Source organism: Pagrus pagrus (genome assembly GCF_965226575.1).
Source record: "Pagrus pagrus genome assembly, chromosome: 15".
NCBI classification, from domain to species: Eukaryota; Metazoa; Chordata; class Actinopteri; order Spariformes; family Sparidae; genus Pagrus; species Pagrus pagrus.
The window spans coordinates 22,327,797-22,339,850 of record NC_140199.1 but is presented as its reverse complement, the minus strand read 5'-3'; the positions used below and the strand labels follow the sequence as shown (position 1 = coordinate 22,339,850).

The window sequence follows — 12,054 nt, the reverse complement described above, 5'->3', positions numbered from 1 at the left end:
AATCAAGAGATGAGCTAACAGTGGATGATAAGTAACGTGTGATTACTCAAGAAATGTTACAACATGCTTAAAATGGTGAGAAAGGGCTGATGAAATGACGGCCAGAGCTATTATTTGTAACAACAAAACAAAATACACTGCAGCACTCGTGTGTTTTTTGTGGTGTTTGTACACCTCAATGAAACAGAGTTTGTGACAGCAGACAGAGTCCAGAGGCAGAATTCTTTCTTTGTTGATTATTTTCTTATATATTATTCATGTGGTAACACAAGTTACATACAAAAAAGCAAAGCAAAGAGGTGTTTTTAGAGTCATTTTTGTTTTTATATTTATATTCAGCCATCAGTTACAATTGGTCTGAGAACTGAACATGTGACATGTACACCTGCACACCAGCTCTAATAGTTGCTTCTCGAAACAGTCTGACCACACAGTTTTCCACTTTTATTGACAGGATTTATACTTTTTCTCATGGTGGAAAGCAGAAGCAGGGAGATATCTTATGATTGAAAAGAGAAGCTGAAAGCACATGTGATCTGCAGTTCTTATCGCTTCCTGTCATCTTAAGTGTTAGCATGTGAGGTGATGTCAGGGTGAAGTGTGGGCTGTGAAAATGTATGTTCTTACTTGCTTTTCTATCTGTTTTACTTTATAGAGCTCCTTAGGTTTTGTGATTGTCCCTTTAGAAACAGGAGGAGCAAGTGAGTTTGAGTCGAAAGATTTTTTCACACACGCTGTCAAGTCTGATGATCAGGATTCAGAAAATAGAAAACAAGAATTTGACTTTCGCTATTAGTGTTTACTGGGAAAGGAAGAGGTTACCACGCTTTAATCAAGATGGCAGGCAATTCTTTGAAGTCTATTCTGATCTATATCTGATGAGGTCACACGATACAAAATGAGTCACACTCAGCCTCCGTGGGCCTATATTTGTAAATTTCCCGTTCCTCATTTTCTTTACCACTGACTGTGTTTCTCAAGTGCAAACTCACACTGTCTATAGAAATATAAGTACAGGATGTGACTAACACTTGGTAACACATAAAAACATATAGGGTGTGACCTTCATTGTTCTCGTCTTTCCTCTCCTTTTATAAAATGAAATGACCCCAACATATTTTTTTGTAAATATGACATCTATGAACACTGTTGGACTTTTGAATGCGGCCAGTGAGTTACCGTTAACTGCCCTTTACGCTAACTTAACTGTAAATGTGCTTTACAGTATGATGCAGCTTTTATTTGCAGCATAATAAACATACTGCAACTTGGCTATACAGTATGATTATTGTAAAATTATTTTTACTGTAATTAAGGAAAAGAATTATCCTTTTCTGTTTCCTCCATGATTTCCATTTGATTATTTACACTGCTGGAAAGTATTTCCCGCCGGACACACTTAAAAAGTGATGCTATGCCAGTGACACATTTCCTGTAATTGTAAGTCTCTTCTTCGACTACAGCAGCACGGCTGCTGTTGTGTGAGCAGTAGAATACTGCAAATTCCCAATTCATGTAAGTCGCTATAAAATACATGAAACATCATAAACAATACCCAGAATGCAATGCTTATTACAGTAGTGAAGTATAAAAATAAAATATGGTAGTTCATTAGGCATTTTGCAGTAAAAGTAACTCTAGAAATTACAGCCAAGTCTAACAGTGTGTGTTTTGTTGGAATTACTGTTGTATGTGTCTTTATGTGAGAAAGTTCTTCTTATATCAAGATTATTGTGAACAAGGAGATAAAAAGAAACTGTGTAACTGATTAATGATATTGCTTGTCATTATGCTGGGTTTTTCTTTTATGTTTTGTTGTCACTTCTCTGTTTTATATGCTTTATTTCACAATCTTTGCACATTTGTCCTTTAATGGTGTGCTATCTTTGCCAGGTCTTCCTTGAAAAAGAGATTTTAATCTCAAGGGACTTCCTGGTTAGATAAAGGTTAAATTAAATTAAAAAAACCAAAAAAAAACAAACAAAAGAAGCAAAGATTGTTTAAATCAAAAAGAAGGAAGAAGATGATTTTATTAAATAAAGACAGAAAATTGCCAAGAAATGTATCCTGTGTCTGCTTTTTCCTGTATAAAACATCATCTGTTTGCAGGTGACTCGTGCTTGAGGCCTGTAACACTTCCAACCATGAGCCCCTGATACATTATCTTCAGCATCTCTCATCGCTTTACTACAGGTTTTGTGGGGGAAACACAAGACTTGTGTCAAATAGACAAAATCAAACACTGCAGGTTGCAGCTGGCCTCAACCACAAATATCCCGGGTTTCCCTGGGTTGGGTAATACCTGAGTAACACACAGTCCTTTTAGTAAAGCACCTGAGTGCAGCTTAAAGTAGACATTTATCAGACCAGCCTACAGGAGCGATTAAAAGAGTTGATTAATGTGTGCTGTTCAGTTGTGTCATGCTTCCTGACTTGGCATTATGCATGTTTAACTCATTCCTTAACAGCCTCCGGTCCACACAGCCTTGCTGAAAGGTGTCATATCTGGCTATTGTCACGTCAATGAGGAGGAAATATGAGTAACACAGGCGTCAGAGATTTTTAGTCTAGAAATCCCCAAAATCCATAACAATACCTATTGTTTTAGGGGAAGTAGTGTTACATTATGAGTGTAAGATGTGTTAAGTGTGTGGTCTTTGATGGCAGCTGCTCTGTTATCCAAACCAGATGTTGGAATTCAGACGTGTAACCTCACTCATTTGGTAAAATGCATAGCTCTGTCAAGTTTCAGGAATATGCGCTTTTAAGTGGTCTGACTCTTGAATAATAATGCATCTCGTATGTGATGACAGGCAGATGAATCAAGAGGATGTATCACAGTAAACACATCCAGTGGTTTATTTATTTTGTTATTTATTCAAATCTGTACGTCTTCAGATTTTGAGGTCTAAGTGACGTTTAACCACCTTCAGGTGATGAGCAACTTTCTTCTTACTTTTTTTAAGAATAGTGGTAATTTAATTGTAGCACCTCTCTTCATGAGGTCACAAGTGACAGCAATTAACATAAAAATAATTAGTATGGATCAAAACACTTTAAAAACAACAAAGTCATACTGTGAAAATATATTAAATGAGAGGAAATACACACTGAAGTGCTTAAAAAAGATCATCTAATAAAACATTTTTAAAAAATAAAAGCAGGCTTTCAGAGAATGTCATTAAAGGGACCTACTATGATTTTTAATATTTAAGGTTAGGTCTCTTTACCAAGAGAAGCTCTTCTCTCCCATAGAAAACGCTGCTCCTGAAACGCCTCGTCAGTAGTCCCGCATTTAATTCCGTTACTTTGTGACATCACTCTACTTTACCAAAATAGAGGCATTTTCACTCAGGGACCAAGCGCTATATGTAATAAAAAAATAAAATGTATATGTATATCACTATGTATTTACGGAAGCCCTAAAGAGCCATGCATTCATACATTTTATTTCCTCCCTTTTTACCGTGATAAGGAGTTAATTTAATTTGTTTTCTCGAGATCCGAGTTATTATCTCGAAATAACAATCGCTGTTTTCCCAAGATAATGGGATAATTTTCTTGAGCTCTCGAGATAACTAAACTTTGCTTTTATCTCGGGAAAACAAAGTTTAGTTGCATAGCCCTTTAGGGCTTCCGTATGTATTCACATACAAACATGCTTTATCTAATTTCACAGCTTTTTGAGGGGAAATTCATGGGAACAGGAGGGATTAGGAGATGGATGGAATATACACTTAAGTTGTAAATTAAAAAATATATTAAAGCTGCAGTAAACAAAATATTTTTTATTACAATAAGTGTGAAATAGCTCTATATTCCAACAGTAAACACTGTTACAATGTGTTTGGTCAGTTACCCATGTCTCTCCTCTCCCCGCTCATGCAGTGAAAGAGAAAATACATGTTCTGGAGTCCCTGCCCACTTTATCCTATCAGGATAGATAATTCAATACAGTCTTGTCCTGTCCTGTCTGTTTGCATTCATGTGCTGATGAAAAGAGAAGGGAGGTCAGGAAGTGAGCTAAAACAACGACAACGCTTACAGCAACTTTAAGCCTGAAACAAAGTAGTATATTTTCTTCTGAGCAATTAAATTATAGTTATAATGATAAACTTGATTTATAGAACACTTATCAAAACAAAGTACAAAGTGCGCCACATAGATAAAATGAAATAAAAATACCAAAATGAATAATAAAAACAAGAAGAGCTAAATTAAAATTAACAAAAAATTAAAAACTATTTTAGAAAATAAATCAGGATATACTTTCTGATATGGATGTGTTTTTTTTTTTTTTTTAGAAAACACTGACTCAAGCAGCTTTTTTTTCTCAGGGAGGTCATTCAAGAGCCTCAGGGACCAGACAACAAAACTCTGATCTCTTTAGTTTTCATGAAGAGACTGAAGACCACTGCCCCAGGATCTCAAACTATAAACTAAACTATAAACAAAGATTAATGAGGTCTGAAGTATAACCAGGTCATAAAGAGCCTTTTCTAGAATTTCTTCTGAATCTCAAACCCGTCATTCTAATTAAGTATGACGTGATCTTCTTCATGGACAGCTGCAGTAGTTTTCTTTGTATGCATGACCAATTTTGGACATCATTATTTTAGTTACATGTGGTTAAAGGGGAAGGAGGGGAGTGTTCAGTGTGAATGTGTCACAGGACATGACAAATATTCTTTGGTGAAAACTTGCGCTGATCAGCATTTGAGTAGCAGTGATGTTTTCATATCTAATTTTAAACCCCTCCCACTATCAGCCTGTGTGTTTTTAAATGGGAGGGAAGGAGGTGAGGATCAGCACTGCAGCACCAGAAGACTAACAGTCAGGAGCCAGGAGCCACAACTCAGGTGCATATCAGAGGATACAGAGAGAAAATAATAGCTACCTCAGCTGGAAGAGATAACAAAAGAGCTTCAACAGGATTGCAAGTTTGGACAGAAAGGTAAACATAACTCTAAAGCTTCCTTGAGTGTGACATTCAGCTAAATATAAGTTGTTGTAGTTTACTTTATGAAGGCTTTATGAGGTCAATTTTATCAACATAGCCTAACATCACAAATCAAACATTATCCCTCAAGTCAGAAAAACAACATGGAAGAAACCTCATCAAAAGTAGATTCAACCACGCAACCGTGTTTCTTTCTCATTATCAAGTTGATACTGTGTCCCAGAAATATCTGGAAATAAATGTATATTGCACTCACTGTACAGATAGAGATGGTGTTTACAGTACAGAGCACACATTGTGAGCATGCTCTATCTGTTGCTCTCACATTTAAACCTCTGCAGTACGGATGAACACATGCAATCAACAGAGATGCAACACCGTGTGAACTGAACGTGAGCACAGAAACCACGTGTCAATAATGTAACGTCCTGCCACGGCTTAAAGATAAACTCCATAAAAGGGCACATGAGCTTGAAATCCTGTTTTATTTTGTTCCATTTCTGTAATTTTGCTTCTCTTTTCAGACTGTCTCCAGACTAAAATATTCCCAGTGAGGAGAAGCAAAACCAGAAGTGAATATGAACCTGTTAGTCATCGTCGCCATCCTTGCAGCATTCAGTGTTGACATGGTAAGCAACAATAAGAGGAAGTACCTTTATGTGTAATGTTTATACCAAGGGGATTTTGTCTAAACTGTGTTTGTCTGCGCTCTTCTTCAGGCTTTTTCACGAAGATCATTTAAAAAGGGACTGTCACCAAAACCACGGGGCACCGTTAAGCGTAAGTCAACTGTAAATGCAACACATATTATTAATATTCTGCATTTGCTGCATCTGGTGACTTTAAATGTTCTCGTCCGTCTTTCTCCATGTGATCTTCAGAGATGTGTCTGTCTGGGGATGGGAGCACTTACAGGGGATATGTTTCTGAGACGGCATACGGTCGCAGCTGTCTCAGATGGACCAGGTTCACTTACCCTTGGGGACCTTCACAGGGACTAGGCGACCATAATTACTGCAGGTATACTTTCAGCCACCAATGTCACACCTGGATGTGTTCAGGAGAGGCATCATTTGTCTCATATAAATGCTCTTGAATGCTAGGAATCCTGACCAGAGTTTGATGCCGTGGTGTCAGGTCCGAAGAGGAAGGAGGATTGTGAGGGAATTCTGCGACATTCCCAAATGTAAGGCTGAGATTAGATGTTTGACATCAGTGAAAACATGTATGTTTGATTTGTATTTTTCTAATGATCTCTGTTTGCTGCTCCCTCACAGGTTCTCCACCAACAGTAAAACCTCCTCCTGCTATGGATACAGGTAGTTTTGCTGTTTAAATACACTTTTTTCTCATTTTGTGGTTCCCTGCATCGGCGCTCACTGACTGATCCTGTGTGTCCCTGCAGAGCTGACATGTGGCGAGAGGTCTGAGATGAGGACGTATAAAGTCGTAGGTGGTTCTTTCACACCCATAGAGTCGCACCCATGGGTCGCTGCTATCTTTAAAAAAAAAAGATTCCTCTGCGGTGGCACTCTCATCTCGCCGTGCTGGGTTGTCACAGCTGCACACTGCTTCGATGAAGGGTGAGACAAAACACCAAACACCATCATTTCCTCCACTGCAATTCTCATACTGTAATGGCAGTATGACTCATATGTGGGTGTAAAATGTTTACACTCTTTTTTTGTCCAGTAGTGAGACCAACCTCCAGGATATATCTGTATACCTGGGGAAGAAGGCCATCAATGAGACGGATGCTGACAAGGAGCAGATGTTTACCATGGAAAAACTGATCATCCACCAAAAATACAACGAGACAACATACGACAATGACATAGGTGCGCACAGTTGTACTGTGTGTGTGTGTGTGTGTGTGTGTGTGTGTGTGTGAATGAGAGAGATAAAGAGCTGTGTGGGTGCTTTGTGTGCAGGACTCATGGTTGTGTTTTGCTTGAAATTTCAGCCCTGTTGAAGATCAAAAGCAGAAGTGGAGGATGTGCAGCGAAGTCAGCGTCTGCACGGACCGCGTGTCTTCCTCCGCCTCACACTCGGCTTCCTGCAGGAATTCAGTGCAGCATTGCAGGATATGGGATGGAGAAATTCAGTATGTACTGCAGAACTTCCACAAATTCATGACTGATGTCTGTTTGTTGTTTCAATGACTCTTCTAACGGACGCTGTGGTTTCAACAGTGGCGTGGCGTTACTCGCAGTACCTTAAAGAGACCCAGGTGAAGCTGATCGCCGAGGCTGACTGTAAAAGAAAATCATACTATGGAGATAAAATCACTGAGAACATGTTCTGTGCTGGGAGCCCTGACTGGAGCACCGATGCATGCACGGTGAGCAACGTACCCAGTGTATGAATATGTGTGTACATGTTCAATAAGATCAGAGTGCAAAACTGATAGCCTCTTCCTTGCATATAGTGAATGTCTATAGTCCGGCTTTAAAGAGTAACTCCACCAATTTTACTCATTTAAGTGTGTCTTTGGGAGTACTGATGCATTTGTGAAAAAAATTGTATAAACGCCTTTTGTGGCTCCAGAAGAAGCTGCATGTAATCTGATAAATTGCCTCCAGTGATATCACTCAGTGGCTAAGTTGCATTGTGGGTAATGTAGGCACCAGGTTTCAAAAAGAAGAAGAACACATGGATAAAATGGATAAAAAGGCGATATCTCTGGTTCTGCTGTATTGACTTTGATCATTTGTTTTTAAACTCTGCATAATGAGTCCAACAGTTTTATAAGACTGCAATCCTAGACCAGTGGATTATTTTCAGAACATGGCGCCTACATTACCCACGATGCAATTTAGCCACTGAGTGACATCACTGAAGGCAATTAGTCACCTTACATGCAGCTCCCCCTGGAGCCACAAAACGAGAGCAAACGCATTGCTCTCCACATATGCAGTAGTACTCCCTAAAAACTGTAGATGGACTTTATTGTGTAAAATGTTTTGGGTTACCTAACACAAATGAGGGGAAGTTGTGATCCATTCGACAGATATGCAACATGTTCCGAGGAGGTCAAGACATGTAGTTCAATTATATAAATGCTTGTTCCAACTATTTTTAGACCAGTGAATAAAATAATAAACTATCAATATTTAAGAATATAATACTAAAGATATTGGAACCTTTCTTTATGCTCTGATCACTGACTGACTGCTGTGTCCTCCCCTCTCAGGGTGACTCTGGAGGTCCGTTGGTGTGTGAGGTGTCAGGTCGGATGTTTCTGTTCGGGGTGGTGAGCTGGGGTGACGGCTGTGCTGAGGAGAACAAACCAGGTGTTTACACGCAGGTCACCAACTACAACAAGTGGATCGCAGCAAAAACAGGCCTCCCCAAGTACACGCAAGGATTAATGTATCCCCTGAAGTGAGGCTGTGGCAGAAAGTCGCCTGCTGGGCATTTCATTAGTAGCAGCTTTGTAGCCTCTGTGTGTATTTAAGCTTGTTGTGAATGTTTATTTAATTATCTTTTATAGATTGTTTTTGTAAATAGTGTTCATACTTTTTTATGACGCACACTTTTAACAAGGATGGATTTTTAATAAGAGCTGTCAAAGATTTTATTTATCTTATTTAATTTAATAAGCATTTTCTCTTGTACAAGGCTGGCCCTGCTGTTATGTATTTTTTTTAAAATACTGAATAAAATATTTGTATTACATATTCACTGTGCACGTTCATCTTTCAACTCCAGATGTTTGTCTCTCTCTGTCATGTACATGCTGTTCTTGCATGAGTTCCTAGGTCAGACACTGAGGGGCACTGTTGTGTAAAAATTACACACAATTGCTCAGAAGCTTCAAATTTACTAAGAATCACAAAGTGTTTAGAAACAATGGTGGCATACAAACTGAAGACAATTGTGGGTTGTAGCTGTTTTAGAGGTTTAATCCACACATTTAGAGACAGTGAATAAATCACATTTGTTGCACTTTGGGGACTTTTCATGAGAAATTATAAATACTGATTACAGAATTGATGGTGTGATTTGAAACGCATATATTGAAATAACACCTTTTTTGGTCACTCAAAAGCTTTTAGTTCAATCATCTCTACACATTTTATGAATTATCACTCTAAATATATATCGGATGTGCCGCCCTGCAGCAGATTCATAGTTCTTCTGGGGGACTTTAACGCTCACGTGGGTGACGATGGGGAAACTTGGAGGGAGTGATTGGGAGGAACGGCCTGCCCGATCTGAACCCGAAGGGGGTTTTGTTATCGGACTTCTGTGCTAGTCATGGATTGGCCATAACGAACACCATGTTCGAGCATAGGGTGGCTCATAAGTGTACCTGGTACCAGGCCACCTTAGGCCAAAGGTCGATGATAGACTTTGTGGTCAAATCATCGGACCTGTGGGCGTATGTCTTGGACACTTGGGTGAAGAGAGGAGCGGAGTTGTCAACTGATCACCACCTGGTGCCGGACAGACCTGGGAAACCCAAACGAGTAGTGAGGGTGAACTGGGAACGTCTGGTGGAGGCCCCGGTCCGTCAGGTCTTCAACTCCCACCTTCAGAAGAACTTTTCGCTCATCCCGGGGAAGACTGGGGACATGGAATCCGAATGGACCATGTTCAGAGCCTCCATTGTAGAGGCGGCCGATAACAGCTGTGGTCAGACGGTCATCGGTGCCAGTCGGGGCGGCAACCCAAGGACCTGCTGGTAGACACCAGCAGCGAAGGATGCTGTCAAGCTGAAGAAGGAGGCCTTTCGGGTTTGGCTGACCAAGGGGTCTCCTGAAACAGCAGACTGGTACTGGGAGGCCAGGAGGGCGGTCGGCCTCAAGGAAGTTCTGGCAAACCATCCGGCAACTCAGAAAAGGGAAGCGGGCCTCAGCCCAGGCTGTTTTCAGTTGGGGAGGGGACTTGCTGAACCTGACTGGGGATATTGTCGGGCGGTGGAAGGACCTTTTGAACCCGGCTAACACGTCCTCTGAAATTGAAGCAGATCCTGAAGACTCGGGGGAAGACTCGTCCATATCCCTGGCAGAGGTCACTGAGGTAGTCAAGAAGCTCCCCAGTGGCAAGGCGCCAGGGGTGGATGAGATTCGCCCCGAGATGCTAAAGGCTCTGGACATTGTTGGGCCGTCATGGCTGACACGTCTTTTCAGTGTCACGTGGAGGTCAGGGACGGTACCTCTGGAGTGGCAGACCAGGGTGGTGGTCTCCATTTTCAAAAAGGGGGACCGGAGGGTGTGTTCCAATTATCAGGGTATCACACTGCTCAGCCTCCCTGGGAAAGTTTATTCCAGGGTGCTAGAAAGGAGGGTCCGTCCGATCGTCGAATCGGACTCCACCAGGGCTGCCCCTTGTCTCCGATCCTGTTTGTGATATTCATGGACAGGATCTCAAGGCGCAGCCATGGTGAGGTGAGTGTCCGGTATGGGGACCTCAGAATTGCGTCTTTGCTCTTTGTGGATGACGTGGTTCTGTTGGCTTCCTCAGCCTGTGACCTCCAGCAGGCATTGGGCGGTTCGCAGCCGGATTTACCGGTCCATCTATGTTCCAACCCTCACCTATGGCCACGAGCTGTGGGTAGTGACCGAAAGATCTGGGTACGTCCAACTGGGAGGAGACCCCAGGGCAGACCCAGAACCCGCTGGAGAGATTGCATATCTCATCTGGCCTGGGAACGCCTCAGGATCCTCCTGGAGGAGCTGGAAAGTGTCGCTGGGGAGAAGGAGGTCTGGAGCTCCCTACTAAGCCTGCTGCCACCACGACCCAATCCTGGACAAAGCGGAAGGTGATGAAGAAGATGAGTGAAGATTTGCATTCAGTCCAGTTTAAGAGGATTCAGTATAACCAGTGGTATTCAAGTCCATTGCAAGTGGGGCGTTGGCAAAGGTGCAGCTTCTCATTGCAGATGCAAACATGTATCAGTCCATCTTCTAGTGTGCGCATATAGTGGAGCAAAATACACCCTGGAAAGACATTAATAATACCTACATTACAGGATATGGCTTATTCTGGGCTTTAAATAGACTGTTAGGAGCATACTAACTGAATTTTCTATGTTTACTCAAATTTCAAACTGAAAAGTTCAATACAGTTCTGGTCACAGTGCATAGTGATTAAACCACTACTCCTCAAGTTTTCTCTCTTTTTTCTCTTTAAATGAACATATATGAACATATAAAATTAGCAATTAGCTTGAAAAGCATAAAACATTGCAAAACAGCAGACCTTGAAAATGGTCAGTTCAACTGTGAAGCCTGTTCATGAACTCAGTGAGCCACCCAGTCACCAAACTTGGCGGGTGGCCTTCGCTGGCGGCTCAGCCTTTTAGAACGATGGCTCTGATGATGCTGCACTGACACACCACCCCCACTATCCTGGGGGCCCCCAGGAGAAGCGGACTTAAGATGAGGATCAGTGGAAGGGAGTGAAGCGTCAGCTTCAGGAATCTCCACTGCCAGGTCTGACAAGGTGCAGCTGGAGGCTTCCTCAGCGCTGGAGAACAGTTGAGACAGACCCAGGCTAGTGTCTGCAGGGTCCATGTCGACAGCGGGGGGTGACACCTCCATAGGTGTCCAGCTCCGAGCCTGCTCCATGGCCCAGGTATTGTCCAGTGCATCCCGACAGCGATAAGGTTTCAGCTGGTCGTGGTGAACTACCTTCACTCTGGTCTTTGGGCTTTTCTTGATTCGATACACCAGGTCATCCAACAGTCCCAGGATGAAATACAGCCCTTCGTATAATGGAAGGAACTTTTTCACTCTGCTTTTGATTATCTTCGTGCCTTTGATGAGGTATCACACACCATCCAGACAGTTCTTGTCATATTGTCTCTTCGCACATGTTACAGACTGACCAAGGGCGTCTCTGGTGATTTGATGTGCCAGCTCCAAGCACTCCTGTAGGTGCTGGACATACTCAGGGGCTGAAGGGTTTATGTCAGGGTCTGGAGGCAAGCCTGCTACCAGGTCCACTGGCTCACTCACTTCCGGCCCAAACATCATGAAGTTAGGGGTGAAACTAGTTGCACTGTGCTTTGTTGCTCTGTGTGCCATGACAGCATAGGATCATGAGGTCCCAGTCCCAGTGGCAGCGCACATCTGTGGTGGCCAGAA

At 42.0% G+C, this 12,054-nt stretch overlaps 1 protein-coding gene across 2 annotated transcripts; it reads left to right on the top strand.

Moving 5' to 3' along the window:
• The first annotated feature begins 4,839 nt into the window (after positions 1 to 4,839).
• Positions 4,840 to 8,581, top strand: LOC311270140 (urokinase-type plasminogen activator-like). Of its 2 annotated transcripts, none has more exons than XM_084374860.1 (11): positions 4,840 to 4,954; positions 5,485 to 5,589; positions 5,680 to 5,740; positions 5,842 to 5,980; positions 6,064 to 6,146; positions 6,238 to 6,279; positions 6,366 to 6,543; positions 6,656 to 6,798; positions 6,924 to 7,064; positions 7,153 to 7,301; positions 8,154 to 8,581. In XM_084374860.1, the coding sequence occupies exons 2-11, from the start codon at positions 5,539 to 5,541 to the stop codon at positions 8,346 to 8,348; spliced, it is 1,182 nt and encodes a 393-aa protein (XP_084230986.1). In that variant the 5' UTR covers positions 4,840 to 4,954; positions 5,485 to 5,538; the 3' UTR covers positions 8,349 to 8,581. The 2 variants fall into 2 exon arrangements, with proteins under 2 accessions (XP_084230986.1, XP_084230985.1); XM_084374859.1 differs by having other exon boundaries at positions 6,653 to 6,798.
• Positions 8,582 to 12,054: the final 3,473 nt, after the last annotated feature.